At 38.0% G+C, this 17,950-nt stretch overlaps 2 protein-coding genes across 3 annotated transcripts in view; one reads left to right on the forward strand and one right to left on the reverse strand.

Annotated features, from left to right (window-relative positions):
- rasa2 (RAS p21 protein activator 2) overlaps positions 1-11,122 on the forward strand; it is a 120,138-nt gene extending 109,016 nt beyond the window's left edge. For both annotated transcript variants that reach the window (XM_051922280.1, XM_028794669.2), the window contains exon 24: positions 6,949-11,122. In XM_051922280.1, the coding sequence (XP_051778240.1) occupies positions 6,949-7,004 (56 nt within the window). In that variant the 3' untranslated portion in view covers positions 7,005-11,122. The remainder of the gene's footprint in view (positions 1-6,948) is intronic.
- LOC127526553 (uncharacterized) lies at positions 1,725-17,636 on the reverse strand. Its single transcript, XM_051922281.1, has 2 exons — positions 17,528-17,636; positions 1,725-2,545 (listed from the first exon to the last, which is right to left on the reverse strand). The coding sequence occupies exons 1-2, from the start codon at positions 17,623-17,625 to the stop codon at positions 1,807-1,809; spliced, it is 837 nt and encodes a 278-aa protein (XP_051778241.1). The 5' UTR covers positions 17,626-17,636; the 3' UTR covers positions 1,725-1,806.
- Between the last annotated feature and the right edge of the window lie 314 nt (positions 17,637-17,950).

The raw sequence follows: 17,950 nt of genomic DNA on the forward strand, positions 1-17,950 counted from the left end.
CAAAACAGAGCTTGTAGCTATTTTAGTAGCCATGCCTTGACTAAATGAAGTGAACGTGTTCATCTATTTGTTTGATAGTAAGTATACATTTGACAAAAATAAACCTGAAAGCAATTAATTGGAAATGTTCTTTCATATAACATGAAAGCTACTCCAGCTCTTCTGTTGTGTTTTTATATTCAAAGTGAATTATAGGTGTGAGAATTCTTCTTCTTTTGGCTGCTCCCATTAGGGGTTGCCACAGCGGATAATCTTTTTCCATATCTTTTTGTCCTCTGCATCTTGTTCAGTTACAATCATCGCCTTCATGTCCTCGCTCACCACATCCATAAACATTCTTTTAGGCCTTCCTCTTTTCCTCTTCCCTGGCAACTCTATCCTTAGCATTCCTCTCCCAATATACTCAGCATCTCTCCTCTGTACATGTCCAAACCAACGCAATCTCGCCTCTCTGACTTTGTCTCCCAACCGTCCAACTTGAACTGACCCTCTAATGTACTCATTTCTAATCCTGTCCATCCTCATCACACCCAATGCAAATCTTAGCATCTTTAACTCTGCCACCTCCAGCTCTGTCTCCTGCTTTCTGGTCAGTGCCACCGTCTCCAACCCATATAACATACCTGGTCTCACTACCGTCCTGTAGACCTTCCCTTTCACTCTTGCTGATACCTGTCTGTCACAAATCACTCCTGACTCTCTTTTCCACCCTGCCTGCACTCTCTTTTTCACCTCTCCTCCACAATTCCCATTACTCTGTACTGTTGATCCCAAGTATTTAAACTCATCCACCTTTGCCAGCTCTACTCCTTCCATCCTCACCATTCCACTGACCTCCCTCTCATTTACACACATGTATTCTGTCTTGTTCCTACTGACCTTCATTCCTCTCCTCTCTAAAGCTTATCTCCACCTCTCCAGGGTCTCCTCAACCTTGCTCCCTACTCTCGCTACAGATCACAATGTCATCAGCAAACATGATAGTCCACTGGGACTCCTGTCTAATCTCATCTGTCAACCTGTCCATCACCATTGCAAATAAGAAAGGGCTCAGAGCCGATCCCTGATGTAATCCCACCTCCACATTGAATGCATCCGTCACTCCTACCGCAGACCTCACCACTGTCACACTTCCCTCATACATATCCTGTACAACTCTTACATACTTCTCTGCCACTCCCGCCTTCCTCATACAATATCACTGGTCCTCTCGAGGCACCCTGTCATATGCTTTCTCCAGGTCCACAAAGATGCAATGCAACTCCTTCTGGCCTTCTCTAAACCTCCATCAACACCCTCAGAGCAAACATCACATCTGTGGTGCTCTTTCTTGGCATGAAACCATACTGCTACTCACTAATCATCACCTCACTTCTTAACCTAGCTTCCACTACTCTTTCCCATAACTTCATGCTGTGGCTCATCAATTTTATTCCCCTGTAGTTACTACAGTCCTGTACATCCCCCTTATTCTTAAATATCAGCACCAGTACACTTCTTCTCCACTCCTCAGGCATCCTCTCACTTTCCAAGATTCCATTTAACAATCTGGTTATAAACTCCACTGCCATCTCTCCTAAACACCTCCATGCTTCCACAGGTACGTATGTCATCTGGACCAACGGCTTTCCCATTTTTCATTCTCTTCATCCTTGCTAATCTGTTGCACTTCCTGATTCACTATTTCCACATCATCCAACCTCTTCTTTCTCTTGTTCACTTCATTCATAAGCCTCTCAAAGTACTCTTTCCATCTGCTCAACACACTCTCCTCGCTTGTAAGTATGTTTCCATCTTTATCCTTTATTACCCTAAACTGCTGCACATCTTTCCCAGCTTGTCCCTCTGTCTAGCCAATCGGTACAGGTCCTTTTCTCCCTCTTTAGTGTCCAACCTCTCATACAACTCATCATATGCTTTTTCTTTAGCCGTCACCACCTCTCTCTTCACCTTGCGCCTTATCTCCTTGTACTCTGGTCTACTTTCTGCATCTCTCTGACTATCCCACTTCTTCTTCACCATCCTCTTCCTCTGTATACTCTCCTGTACTTCCCCATTCCACCACCAGGTTTCCTTTTCCTCCTTCCTCTGTCCAGATGTCATGCCAAGCACCCTTCTTGCTGTCACCCTTACTACATCTGCTGTAGTTTCCCAGCTGTCTGGTAACTCTTCACTGCCACCCAGTGCCTGTCTCACCTTCTCCCTAAACTCAACCTTGCAGTCTTCCTTTTTCAACTTCCACCATTTGATCCTTGGCTCTGCCCTCACTCTCTTCCTCTTCTTGATCTCCAATGTCATCCTACAGACCAACATCCTATGCTGCTTAACTACATTTTCCCCTGCCACCACTTTGCAGTCTTCAATCTCCTTCAGATTGACTCTTCTGCATAGGATGTAATCTACCTGTGTGCATCTTCCTCCACTCAAGTATGTCACCCTGTGTTCCTCCCTCTTCTTAAAATACGTATTCACCACAGCCATGTTCATCCTTTTGGCAAAATCCACTATCCTCTGACCTTCTTCATTCCTCTCCTTGACTCCATACCTACCTATCACCTCCTCGTCTCCTCTGTTCCCTTTACCAACATGTCCATTGAAATCCGCTCCAATCACCACTTTCTGTCCCTTGAGTACACTGTCCATCACTTCATCCAACTCACTCCAAAAATCTTCTTTCTCATCCATTGCACACCCAACTTGCGAGGTATATGCACTAACAACATTCAGGAGACTGTGGAAGATTGTGGGTTCGCTTCCCAGTTCCTCCCTGTGTGGATAGCGCTTTGAGTACTGAGAAAAGCGCTATATAAATGTAATGAATTATTATTATTATTATCATCACACCTCCAATTTCCAGCTTCATAATCATTACTCTGTCTGACACAATTTTCACCTCCAGAACACTCTTGACATACTGTTCCTTCAGAATAACTCCTACCCCATTTCTCCTCCCATCCACACCATGATAGAACAATTTGAATCCGCCTCCAGTCCACCTGGCCTTACTCCCATTCCATGTAGTCTCTTGTATGCACAATCTGTCAACCTTCCTTCTCTCCATCATATCGGCTAACTCTCTCCCCTTACCAGTCATACTGCCAACATTCAAAGTTCCTATCCTCAGTTCCACTCTCTTTACCTTCCTCCTGTCCTCCTGCCTCCGGACACATCTCCCCCCCTTCTTCTCCTTCAGCCAACAGTAGCCCAATTTCAGCTAGCACCCTGTTGACTAACAATACTGGTGGCGGTTGTTGTTAACCCGGGGCTCGACCGATCCGATATGGAAATTTTCAATAAAACTCCTTGATGAAAAAGCAGCATTGACTGCATTGTAGTTACTGAAATTGTCATTACCTTTCCTATTCTTTAAAACATTAATACCATTCATGGGTCATTTATGAGATTGCAGATAATGAATTAAGCTTTGAATATGTGAGAAATCCATAATTACCAGTCATTAGACATGGTGCAGAATTCCCCAGTGTCATCAATATTTTGAACCTAAGAAATCTGACAAATGAGTTGGGACCATTCCGTCCATCAAGCTCATTTGTTTAGCTAAGAGCTAAGCTGTTCCAATATATCATCCAGATTCTTCTTAAAGATTGTCAAGGTTTCTGTTTCAGCTACATGTCTTAGAAGTTTGTTCCAGATTGTTTACAAATCTTTGTGTTAAGAAGTGCTTTTTTGGCTTCAGTCCTAAATGTAATTCCTCTTATTTTCAACTCAAGCCCTCTAGTATGTGATTCATCTTTAAGTTGAAAGAATTAGAGGATCTACTTTGTCAATGCCTTTAAGAATTTTGAAAACCTGGATTAGATCTCCACGCCATCTCCTCTCCACAGACTATACTTGTATCAGACTTTCGTCAAGATCTCCTCAGCAGTAAATAAATCCAACTACTGGTACATAAATTGCATCCTTAACAATAATATAACATGACCATGAGATGCAACATGTCTGAAAGCCACCTGTACAGTGTTATAAAAATAGAGTATCACTATAGGTGATATACGGTGTAAATCTATAATGTCCCCTGACTGACACCAAATCCATGATTGTTGGCACACAGCCTAAGGAAAAATGGTTTTCACTAATGGAGCAATTTCATGATCCTGAGAGGCAGAAAACCTTACTGAAAGATAATTTAATTATAAAAATATGTAAGAAAAGTTTACTGGCATTTCTCATTTATTAGTCAGAAAGTTCGATCTCGGTGCCTGTGTCAGTTGCACCATAGTACAGATGGTAGAATATCCAAACACAGCATTTCAGGTCCTACTTGTGTCCTGTATTTTTTTTTTTTTTTTACATTTCATATTCAAAATATATGCAAAAAAATTATCACATTATGAGATCAAAATTTTAATTACTATAAAATAATTACTGATCTATAATCATGAAAAATATTGTTCTACATGTTATTCTAAAAAATATAAGATATTTACATCATTCAGTCTCTTACATCTATCCATTTCATGTTTATTAACTTAAGATCTGCATTTTTTTTGCATTATTTTATTGTAAGCATAATAACGTCTTTTGATTTCCTTTGAAGTTTCCATTTCTTCATTTTGTAATTTAAATTGACTATAATACCAGTGCCCCTTAATAAAGAAAAAACATTGCAGAACCATCTATCTTCCTTCTATTTTTCTTTATAAGTTCACGTCTGACTTGCTCCTGAACAATTTTTAGCTGGGATTTTAGAAATACCATTCCAGTTCATAAGTAAGTCATTCCATACAGGATCTTCCATGGTTCATTAGGTACAAACAGTCACTGTGAAGTTGCTTTTAAATGTGTGTGTGTGTGTGTGTGTGTGTGTGTATAAAATGATCACTGCTCTATTGCCATGGCAAAAAACAGCAAGAAAAGAAAACAGTTAATATAATTATTCCTTGTACATATGTAATATGAAGCTGAGAGCCAGACACCAAAGGGCATTTTTTTTCCTTGATTTCCCACTCTGCTCCATAGTTTAAAATTACAAATCAAATAATTCAACAATGATTGAAGTGCACATTGCAGATTTTAACTTAATGGTATTTGCACAGAATTCGGTCACACCATATAGAAAAGACGACATGCTATTTCAGAGCACCATCATGTTTGGGACATAGCACTGGTAGGTACATTAGAGCAGTCATATTTAGCACTTTGTATTGACTGCTTGAAGCCTGCAGTTCATACAAATCACCGGGGGCTGAGTATCTTCTCTGGTGATGTTCTGCTAAGCCTCTAATGCAGTAATTCCCTGCTTGTTTTGGGAGTTGTCCCCTTAAGTTTTCTTTTCAGCAAATAGAAGGTATGCTCAATTAGATTTAAATTGTTTGATTGGCTTGGCCATTCATTTTATTTTAGTTTTGAAAAATCTGTATGTTGCCTTAGCAGTATGTTTGGGATCATTATCTTGTTGTAGGATGAAGCACCATTCAATGAGCTTGGAGACTTTTACTGGAACTTGATCAGATAAGATTTTTCTATACATTTCAGAATTCATTGTGTAACAGGCATCAGCCATTACATCATAATTGAAGATAAGCGTGCCAATACCTGTTGCAGCCATATAGCCGCAGTCCATAACACCCACCAACCCCTACCATGTTTAACAGATGAGGTAGTATGCTTTGGATATTGGGCAGTTCATTTTCGTCTCCACACTTTGCTCTTGCCATCACTCTGATACGTGTTAATCTTTGTCTTATCTATCCACAAGACCCTTTTCCAGAAATTTTCCAGGTTCTTTTAAGTACTTTTTCGCTGACTGCAATCTGGCCATCCTGTTTTTGTGGCTAAGTAGTGGTTTGCATCATACAGTATGGCCCTTGCGTTTGTTTCATGACATCTACTACAGATATTAGTCTGTGACACATATACATCTGCCTCCTGAACACTGTTTCTGATCAATCAGACAGGCATTTGGAGCTTTTATACTTTACTCAGGATTCTTCTGTCATCAGCAGTGGAGGTCCTCCTTGGCCTACCAGTCCCTTCGTGATTACTGAGTTCACCTGTTAGTTCTTTGTTCTTAATAATATTCCAGACAGTTGGTTGAGGTAATCCTATAGTTTTACCAATGTTTCTAATGACTTTAATCATGTTTTTCAGTTTCATAATGGCTTTATTGACTTTCATTGGCACAACTCTTGTCCTCATGTTGATCAATGGCAACTACAGACTCCAAAGGGTAGAAGCAAGCCTAGGTATCTTATGCTTGCGCTAATGAAGCAATAAAACGCAACTGTGTAGTCACAAACACCTGTGACGCCAACTGTCCCAAACATTATGGTGCTTTGAAATGGGGGAACCATGTATAAAACCTGTCATTTCTATATAGTGTGAATAAAATGTATGCAAATACCCTTAAATTAAAGTCTATGATGTGTCGGAATTGTTTGATTTGTAATTTTAAACTATGGAGCAGAGGGGTGATTCAAGGAAAAATGAGTCCTTTTCTTAACAAATTATGGTGATAATTTTTGGATTCATTTCATTACTAAAATAACGCAGAAGTAAATAAAAATGTCAAAATGAATATTTCACTAAGCTAACAGAATTTAGGTGTTTATTACCTGATGTTGTGATCACTGAATTTGGCAGCTTTTGAAATGTTGCACTCGGCTCTTATTAGGTCTCTCAGTTTTCCTGCACTGTCCCTAATGGTTTGTTTGTACAGTATGGTTGTATATATACAGTATAACTCATCCCTCTCAGCATTACCATTAGTGATAAAAGTTGACGTTTGTTTCATTGTGAAACACATCACATCACAAAGTTTAGGTTTATTACATGAATGACAACTGTTTTGCTCCAGATTTGAAGGGTCCTTGTTAAATGACAGAATCACTGGAAATACTTTTTACCTTTATCATTATTTTTACTGATTTTTTTTTCAGTGTGTTTAAAAAATATATTATGAAGACATTGTAATTGTTTTTATTTTAGGGAAAATCCTATTGTGGGGAAGCTTTCACAACCTGTATGAAGAAGCAGAATTATGACTTTGTGGAGACACCTGGAATTCCTTATTTAAATGACTACCACTATCCATTATTGGTCAGAAACACTGAATGTGTTTTTTATTTTGCACTGACAATGCAGCTACTGAGAGAAAACTCTGCTTAATTCTAATGCCATATATCGGACCGGATTTCCCTTTAATGGATGTTGTGTATCTAAGAATTTTGGCTTTTTATATTGAATTGTCTTTTATAAGACAGATGCTCTTTTTCTTTTATTTTAGTGCAATTGAAAATAACATGGCATGCATTTTGTTTTGACTTTCCTAAAAAAACACAAAACAGCATCAGACATTTTGTGCACATTCATTAGTCTTGTTAAGTAATGGGATCTGAGTTGCTGCTAAGGTAAATTGGTTTTCTTTAATGTTCTGTTACAGTAAAGATTTTAAAATGTGCCAGTAATTATGAAGCCTTAATATAAAGCTTTATAAGGGGAATGAAAATGCTTTGATTTACAGCTTGTGTGTTATAAATTTCTCGTGTATTTTTGATATTTGTTGCTGACTGAGAAGAGAAATGATGTGCTTTATTTGTGATTTAGCTGATTTGTGTTAAATTATTTTAATTGTTTACTTTTGCCATTCCTTTCATGAAAACAAAATTGAATTTCAAAATTTGCACTTTAGATATTTGGAGTACTCCGAATACAAACTTTTCAGATACTTTGTATCTATTTAATTTTGATCAGTTACATGATCAGACTCCTGTAAAAACAATTGTAGTTGTATGTATAGGTATGTATTTGCATATTGTTGATTTTTTTATAACATTTTCTAATGCCAAAGCAGAGCTTTTTGTCATTTAAACTTGAAACATGTTTTGTCTACTTAAGAAGTGACATTTTGAAAAGGATTAAATGGATTCTGTGGATATTTGCTTTAAGAATAAGCTTATGTAATTCAGGCCATTGGTGGTAATATGCTGTTTTCTAGCTGTTTAATAGCTAATATAGATTTCTCTCAACTTCAAAAGCCCACCATAATTTGTATATTTCTGGGTACCTCAGAATTTCACAACTACCTAAAAGGAACCTACCTGAGATGGCACACAATTTTTATACAATTGGTTAGACCAAAAATTTTAATTTGTTTACCCAAAAGTGATAAATGTATTATTAAATTTAAAATGTTGTACCTACTTTCCTGTGAGCAATTATTTTACGCTAAGTGCCAAGTTAAAGGTATTGTACAGAGAACTGAGATTTGAAAACATCTATGTATAGTACTTCACCCATCAGATAATGTGCCAAAATTTTATTTTCTTTCATTCTTAGTTTGTTGAACAGATAAACATCAGTGTTCCACATAAAAAAAAAGTTCTACTTAGAAAGTTTTTTTGTTTTTTATTAATTATCGCTAAGTGACAATGCAGCTTGAGTGTAGTACTAAACCTTTTTTAGAAGCTAATTCTTCAGTTTTGTATAACTAGCTTGTTTTTTTAATAGTCCCTCATTGTTTTTGGAGATAGCATAGTGTAGTTTTATCATTATGTTCAAATTATGCCGTGGTATTTGTGCATTAACTGCCCCATATAAATGTGCAAAAAACAGTGGGTATAGTTACACTACAGGTTCTTAATTGGATTAATTGACATACTTTATTGAAATTGGTCCTCAACCATATCAGATATTCTTGTTAAGGTGATTTCAATTTTGGACAGCAATATATAGTGATTGACTGTATGCACCAGCCTGCATTGCAGAGCAGTCAGCAAACATGTTATGTTTTTTATTTTTTTTTAACTTTAGTAATCATATTAACTGGAAAGGAAACCTATTAGCCTCCATCCATAGTCAAGCACTTATGCTTATAAAAGAAGCATTTAATAATTGTTGAATGCTTGTATTACGTTAGCTCCATGGCAGTGTTTTATGTCTAAATAGTTTGCTTCAACTGAATTTCACATTATGTGCTGTATGGAAGAAGAAAAAACCTTCCTGCCTTGCAGCAAAGGTTTTCTTCAGCAATGTGTCCATTCATGATGCACTACCCATATATACAGTACATATATATAAAATTCAATATATATTCCTCTTGTGTTGAACTCCAGTAATTTCATTTGCTTTACTATGCAGTAGATACTTCATATACATAACTTCATTCAGAAGACCAAGTATATTAAAATAACTAGTGAAACATTGTCCCTTAGTTTTCAGAATCATGTATAATGTACCTAAGAATTAAGGAAATAGGTTTAAAAGACTTCAAATAATTTCAATACATAATTTGAACAATTGCTAAAATATGCTCCAGTATAGTTCACAAGTGCACTTGGCAAGCTGCAGTTGACCTTCGCCAAAATGTCAGAATAAAGTCATAATGTAAGAGATTCTATCGGTTCTGTAGTGCGTGCAGCTCAGTTTATTTCCCGCCCTCAGAGCCTTTGCATCGATGTAGAACTGTAATGCAATATGGCACAAGTGTGCATGCTCAGGCCCTGGATTTAATATATTTCAGTTTTTAAAAGTAGAATTGTGGCCTCTGCCAACAAGGTCAGCTGGTAGCATTGGATGCAGTGTGTTTTATATTTTTAAATCCTATAAACTGCCAGTGCTTTCCTTAGTCGCTTTTGAACAGGCAGAGAAATAAAAGAAGCACTTCATTTACTTTTTATTAATCTTAAACCTGTTTAAAGCATATTTATATTAGATCAGAAAATACAAAATTGTTTTTACATAGCACATTCAATATAAATATAAAAAGCTTTACTTTAAGTACTATGTTCTAACCTAAAATTACGGTGTAACTATTTTTATAAATCATTGCTTGCTTTTGTTAAAAAAAATAATAATCTTGAATCCTTCTTTGCCTACTGCACAAAAAAAGTCAGTTCCCTCAAAAAGAAAAAACAAATAGACTACTGGAATCACAATATTTATTCTATTTTTTTACCTAGTATGTGTGGTTTTCTACAAGGCAATGTATGGAATACCAGCGTGTGATTTTATTATACACTGTATGTTACGGCATAGGGATTTACATGCTGCCTTTGACTGAGTGATTGAACATTGGCATCTACATTCATAGGTTCATTCCGACATGACTTTATTCCTCTCTACTGATGCTTACCAGCAGCTCCAGGAAGTAAGCCTTATTACTATGTCATTTGCAATATGTATAAACCCATGCCCTCACCTATGAAGGTAAAGTGTTCATAATAACAGCAGAATATCGCTTAAAACGTTCTGTGCCCAGTGCAGAGGATCTTTTTACTGTTGCAATCATGGCTCATTTCATTTTAGTCTTTAAAGTGAGAAGAGTTCTCAGGCTTTTTGGTACTTACTTAGTAGGCATGCTTGCAGTCAGATGTCCATTATTAGGCTTTTATATTATACCAAGGGGAAAAAAACAAATCTCTGATAGGGATGGTGTAATATGTCTGCCTAAACTGCCTAAAATGCTATATGTGCCTTGAGGATGGGATTTTAATTTTATCCTTAAAATGGAAATAATTGGCCCATGTAAGATGAAGGTTAAGGAATATATGCACTACCTTTTTCTTTGATCTTTATCTGTGAAGACTCTTATTTAGATTCATATTTGGAATTCACTGATACAGGTAGTTGTTTAAAAAAACAATTCAGGCTTCCAGAACTCTTTTAAAACTGGAACAGAAGTGAATGGGTACTTTTACTATTAAATGAAGGATATATAATAACTACTAAGGTACAGATGCTATACCTTTGTGCAATTTATAACTAGCATAATTAATTTTTTATCATTTAGAAACAGTGAAGTTTTTCTTTTTTCCAGCTGTTACAGGATTTTTTTTTTTAACTAAAAGAAAAAAATGAACCCATTGTGTCTAATTAGATTACATTTCTGAACTTAAATGGTTGTGTTTTTGTTTATACTGTAGCTGGGCTGAGTTTATTATTATGTATTTTTTTCTGCTTATGAGATACTAACCCACCAGTTCTTTGTTTTAAGTCTCATTAACCACTGGAAAACATCTGGTGCATTGCCACTCTAAGCAGGTGTATACCAGGCCAGAGTAAAGGCCACTGTGCTGCTCTGATGGTCTGATGACCATTTTAAAAGATCACTGTAGTAAAGTAAGTGCATTTCATTTATCACTCATAAGGCATGAAAGGTGAAGGAGCATTTTTAAGATCTGCTTAATAATGACTATATCTAAAATTATTAAAAGTATTTTAAACTCTGCCCACAGAGCTGCATTCTTTTGGTACACTTTTCTGTTCCCATGAAGTTCACATTTTGAAGTATGCTTGCTAAACTATCAACTCTGTTAAAGCAAATAAATTAATGTTGCCGGTTTTGCTTTGTAAACATTATCCTTGTGTGTGTATTATTAATGAAAAATGCTTAGTTTTCTGTAAATTAATTATTTGGAACTGAAAGTGAAAAGCACCCACTTAAATTGTCTTTAAAAGCAACACCTGAATATATAAAATATTTACTTTTTATAAAAATAAAGACGTTCTCCATTTAATTTAAAAGTAAATAACCTAGCTCAGCTAAGAATAAATATTTGGTACAAAGCATCCAACTTTTCTTCAATGCAAAGTAACCATAATAATTTGTTACATATTTGTACAGTAAATTATGTTTAGTGTAGTTGATTTGTGTAACTAATTTTTATGTACAGATACATTTTTGTTATTTAAACTTTATTTTCTTAACAAATATATTTTAATGTAAAATCATCTTTTAAAACTGTACATTTAGTAATACTTTGAAATAAAATGTTCATCCAAACTCATTTTGTCACACGATTTTATTGCTTTAGCATTCTTATCAGATATTTCCTATGAAGGCTTCACTTGTACCATAATAACAACATTTATCATCTTGCCATTATGAATGGCTTGTGTCATCTTCATGACAATTAAAGAACAAGTAGATGGGATAATTACTAATACTCGTAACTACAATGGTAAGTGGTTTACTTTGCAGATTTTGCTTTATTTCATATATTTACAAAAAAAAAAATCTTGTCTGTGATGATACACTGTTCTGTCTTCTGGTTTAACTGACCTAAGACCGTGAAGTCTGATATTTATAGACTGCAGGATGTTGCAAATATGCCAAGAAAATAAATAAACTTTAAAACTGGTTTGCATAAATATACAACCATGAGAGGAACAGCTTTTTGCAAGTTGTGCATCTGAGCCAAGAATGTATCAAGCAAAAGAGAAGCAGAATTTGAAAATAAAGTTGAGATGGGATGTCACACATGGCAAGAAGGGGGTTCAGAATAGCCATTAACATACTTTTTGAAATGTCCGACAACACAGTAGATGTGAGACACTTTTTCAACCCTTTGTTTTGTAGTCTTATTATCTGCTCATAAGGACATGTTTTGTTTCTGCAGGTACACTGGTTTCCTCCCATATCCCAGTGGTATGCATGTTAGATTTACTGGCATCTGCAAACTAATTGGACAAAAGTTACAAATGTAGGTTTGTACACAAGTGTAACTTGCAGTAGTTGTGCATGCACTGATAGCGTGTTGCCACACCCACCAGACAACCAACCACCTGGATAGAGTGGCATCAAACCCTGGACAAATCTCTGCCTCAGGCTCAGTGCTGCCAGGATTAGCTGTGCCTCCCGGTGGCACTGTATTTTTAAAAGCCAATTCAGAAAAGAATCATTTCTGCTGTACTCCTTCTATTCTATTCTATTCTAGTTCTATTGTTCATTTTGTTATTATCTATGTGGAGTGTGTTTACTCTCTCTCGATCTACTCTGTATCGGGTTTTTCTGGATAATCACATTTTCTCCTACATCCCAAAGATGTGAATCTTTAGATCATTTTTCAGCTTATTTTGGCCTGGTGTTAGTGAGTGGTGGCACATGATGTAACTGAAATGTACCACTGGTTTAGAAGCTAAATGAAGGGATGGACACAAATAATCTATATTTATTATGTTAATGAGGCATTTGAACAACAGCACCCTGTTGCATTATATTACATTTTAATACTGAGCTGGGCTATTGATTGTCTGGAGTGTGCATGTTCTCCCACACCCCAAACTACATACATTCTGTTAGTCTAAAGGGCAACTTAGAGGGTGACATGAGGATGCCATATTGAGGGTAACTGGTGGCTTTGTGAAGGACTTGTATACTGTACTGGTCTCTGCATGTCCTTGACAGTTGAAATTGGATCTTGAAAATGAATGGATGGATCTCTGCCCCTCCTTTTATTGCTTTTGGTATTGGGCAAGATCATTGCATACATTTTATTGCAAAACATAACCATCAGTTTTATACTGAAAACTCATGGTTGTAGGCTCTGAGGAATAAAAGAATCTGCAAAGTTGAATTTAAGGACAGATGAGGTAACAAACCAGGTTTTCCCAAGTCGCTAATCCTAGCTAAAGCCTGTGTTGCTGATCATAACAGTAAGATTATTCTAGGGAGGACTAGCTGCCAATAGTGGGAAACTGATAAGATGGGCTTTGTTTTATGGGCAAGGTCACAATGGGAATTCTGCTATAATGCAGTCACTGTGGGAAAGAAATTATGTTGCTCCTCTCTAAATATCGGATCCATGTTTGTTGTGTTTTTCATGAGTCTTAAAGGTATGTGATCCTGTGGGATTTAATTCCACCAAAATTACTGAATGCAATCCTGGTATCAGGACTATTTTGTCATATGAAATAATATATAATGTATACACTATATGTGTGCTCTGACCTCCACAGGCCATGCTAAAAGACAGTTTTCCTTGGGGATTATTAATACAGCGTACCAAAATATATATTTCTAAATAATGGATTTGTCCTAAAGGTCACTGTGACATGTATCCAGTAGGGTCGCTCAACACTACCGAAAGGTGAGAATTTTACAGAGGCTTTCAGCTTTATTTTGGCCTGGTTTTAGTTAATGAGCCTTTTTCAGTAAGGCTCATTCATATTTGAGGGCCTTTACATGTATATAACGCTCCTTTCCACAGCTAATTAAATCACTGTTAAACAGACATGTGTTTTCTGCTATTTATATAAATTCTGCATCTAAAATCTTCAGTTTTCTAGTTTTTAATAGATATTTTTACTGTATATACATAGTGCTCTTCACTATATGTCACACTAAGAACTGCACAGATTGTCAAAGCAGGGCAAAGAGATGAAACAAATTAATAACGACTTATGTTACATTTGGAATATAATTCACCTAGAGCAGAGGAAAACAAGAAAAACATGTTTTTGTAAAATAAATGGCCTGCTCTCTCGTAGTAGAAAGTGAAAAGTCAACGTCAAGAGGATCTTAGTAATCCATCTCCTCCCTGAAGCAGGCTACAAAAAGAAAGTTCAGAGCTTTCCAAACAAGTCTTTTTGGAATTAAGGTTATTTTGAAGTTCACCATTGCTGTCTGTCTGGTGCTAAAATCAGACTAAAAGCTGGACTGCAAGTCACGTGTTGACAAGTTTCACTTGAATTATATAATAAATTAACCTATTAGGTCAGGTAGAGGAGCATGCACTAGCACAATACACCCCCCACATGATGAAACAGATTGTGATCCCAGTTGGCAACCCCCCAGGCAGAGATGCAATCCAGTCACACCCTCTGGAAATGGTCATTTATCTCCCGCAGTCAGGTGTTACGTGGGTCTCCCCTTGGTCCACTCCAGCCTCTTGGGTTCTCAACAATCAGAATCCTGCAAGCCAGATCACCCTCGGGAAATCACGCCAAATGGCCGTAGTGCTGTAACTGACGCTCCCTCACAATGCAGGTAATGTACCTCATTCGAGACTGAGAAACCGCTCGTTCGACACAAAGTCAAACCAGCGATACCCCAGGATTCCCCAAAGAGGCAGTTGTTTGTTTATAGGAGTAAATGCAGCATTTGAAAAGCATGTTAAATATACTGTACCTTTTTTTTGTACTATAATTTTCTTGTCTTAATGTACTCACCATAGTTATTGGTTTGACCGGTCATTCTTACACTCGGTCCTGTGGAGCCTACAGTGAGTCATTTTACCTCTGCCTCATTTCCTTTTAATTTGGTGTTTTTTCTCTTCTTTTATTCTGAATTCAGAAAGATTGTGGCGGTCTGTCACTAACACAAGATAAACAATAATGAATGATGAAAAGCTACAGCTACAATACTTACGTGTCAGACCCAGTAGTGTGCTCATTAGTAAAGAATGGATTACATAAAAAGCTCCTCGAAAAACAAAATAAAAATGATGATGATCTTTAAAACCAAGGTTAAATACACTAAGGTATCCCAGTGTAACATACTGTACATAAATGACTGGTACATGCTAATAAACATTTACCAAACTTGTATATTGACTCCAAAACACAGAAACTGGGAAATAACTTCTTCTTCCTCTTTCAGCTGCTCCCGTTAGGGGTTACCACAGTCTATCATCATCTTCCATATCTTTCTGTCTTCTGCATCTTGTTCCGTTACACCCATCACCTGCATGTCCTCTCTCACCACATCCATAAACCTTCGCTTACGCCTTCCTCTTTTCCTCTTCCCTGGCAGCTCTATCCTTAGCATCCTTCTTCCAATATACTCAGCATCTCTCTTCTGCACATGTCCAAACCAGCGCAATCTCGCCTCTCTGACTTTGTCTCCCAACCGTCCAACTTGAGCTGACCCTCTAATGTACTCCTTTCTAATCCTATCCATCCTCATCACACCCACTGCAAATCTGCTACCTCCAGCTCTGTCTCCTGCTTTCTGGTCAGTGCCACCGTCTCCAACCTGTTTAACATAGCTGGTCTCACTACCGTCCTGTAGACCTTCCCTTTCACTCTTGCTGATACCCGTCTGTCACAAATCACTCCTGATACTCTTCTCCACCCATTCCACCCTGCCTGCACTCTCTTTTTCACCTCTCTTCCACAATCCCCATTACTCTGTACTGTTGATCCCAAGTATTTAAATTCATCCACCTTCGCCAACTCTACTCCCTGCATCCTCACCATTCCACTGACTTCCCTCTCATTTACACACATGTATTCTGTCTTGTTTCTACTTACCTTCATTCCTCTCCTCTCTAGAGCATATCTCCACTTCTCCAGGGTCTCCTCAACCTGCTCCCTACTATCACTACAGATCACAATGTCATCTGCAAACATCATAGTCCACTGGGACTCCTGTCTAATCTCATCTGTCAACCTGTCCATCACCATTGCAAATAAGAAAGGGCTCAGAGCCGATCCCTGATGTAATCCCACCTCCACGTTGAATGCATCCGTCGCTCCTACCACAGACCTCACCACTGTCACACTTCCCTCATACATATCCTATACAACTCTTACGTACTTCTCTGCCACTCCCGCCTTCCTCATACAATATCACAGCTCCTCTCGAGGTACCCTGTCATATGCTTTCTCCAGCTCCAAAAAGACACAATGCAACTCCTTCTGGCCTTCTCTATACTTCTCCATCAACATCCTCAGAGCAAACATTGCATCTGTGGTGCTCTTTCTTGGCATGAAACCATACTGCTGCTCACTAATCATCACCTCACTTCTTAACCTAGCTTCCACTAATTTTTCCCATAGCTTCATGCTGGCTCATCAATTTTATTCCCCTGTAGTTACTACAGTCCTGCACATCCCCCTTATTCTTAAATATCGGCACCAGTACACTTCTTCTTCACTCCTCAGGCATCCTCTCACTTTCCAAAATTCCATTAAACAATCTGGTTATAAACTCCACTGCCATCTCTCCTAAACACCTCCATGCTTCCACAGGTATGTCATCTGGACCAGCAGGTTTTCCATTTTTCATCCTCTTCATAGCTGTCCTTACTTCCTCCTTGCTAATCCGTTGCACTTCCTGATTCACTATCTCGACATCATCCAACCTCTTCTCTCTCTCTCTCTTGTTCTCTTAAGTCATCAGCCTCTCAAAGTACTCTTTCCATCTGCTCAACACACTCTCCTCACTTGTGAGTACGTTTCCATCTTTATCCTTTATCACCCTAACCTGCTGCACATTTGTCTACTTTCTGCATCTCTCTGACTAACCCATTTCTTCTTTGCTATTCTCTTCCTCTGTATACTCTCCTGTATTTCCTCATTCCATCACCAGGTTTCCTTTTCCTCCTTCTTTCTGGATGTCACGCCAAGCACCCTTGTTGCTGTCACCCTTACTACATCTGCTGTAGTTTCCCAGCTCTCTGGTAACTCTTCACTGCCACCCAGTGCCTGTCTCACCTCCTCCCTAAACTCAACCTTGCAGTCTTCCTTTTTCAACTTCCACCATTTGATCCTTGCCTCTGCCCTCACTCTCTTCCTCTTCTTGATCTCCAACATCATCCTACAGACCACCATCCTATGGTGCTTAACTACACTTTCCCCTGCCACCACTTTGCAGTCTTCAGTTTCCTTCAGATTGACTCTTCTGCATAGGATGTAATCTACGTGTGTGCATCTTCCTCCCCTCATGTACGTCACTCTATGTTCCTCCCTCTTCTTAAAATACGTATTCATCACAGCCATGTCCATCATTTTGGCAAAATCCACTATCCTCTGACCTTCTTCATTCCTCTCCTTGACGCCATACCTACCCATCACCTCCTCGTCTCCACTGTTCCCTTCACCAAGATGCCCATTGAAATCCGCTCCAATCACCATTTTCTGTCCCTTGGGTACACTGTTCATCACTTCATCCAACTCACTTCAAATATCTTCTTTCTCACCCATTGCACACCCAACTTGCGTCCATATGCACTAACAACATTCATCATCACACCTCCAATTTCCAGCTTCATAATCATTACTCTCTCTGACACCCTTTTCACCTCCAAAACACTCTTGACATACTGTTCCTTCAGAACAACCCCTACTCCATTTCTCCTCCAATCCACCTGGCCTTACTCCCCTTCCATTTAGTCTATTGAACGCACAATATATCAATCTTCCTTCTCTCCATCATATCTGCTAACTCTCTCCCCTTACCAGTCATACTGCCAACATTCAAAGTTCC

This window comes from Erpetoichthys calabaricus, chromosome 2 (assembly GCF_900747795.2).
Source record: "Erpetoichthys calabaricus chromosome 2, fErpCal1.3, whole genome shotgun sequence".
Taxonomy (NCBI): Eukaryota; Metazoa; Chordata; class Cladistia; order Polypteriformes; family Polypteridae; genus Erpetoichthys; species Erpetoichthys calabaricus.

Coding starts and splice junctions, on each gene's coding strand:
- LOC127526553 (XM_051922281.1), bottom strand. CDS start 17,625: ATGAACAGTGTACCCAAGGGACAGAAAATGGTGATTGGAGCGGATTTC. Junction 2,546..17,527: donor GACGAGGAGGTGATGGGTAG/GTATGGCGTCAA, acceptor GGTGATAGGTAG/GTATGGAGTCAAGGAGAGGA.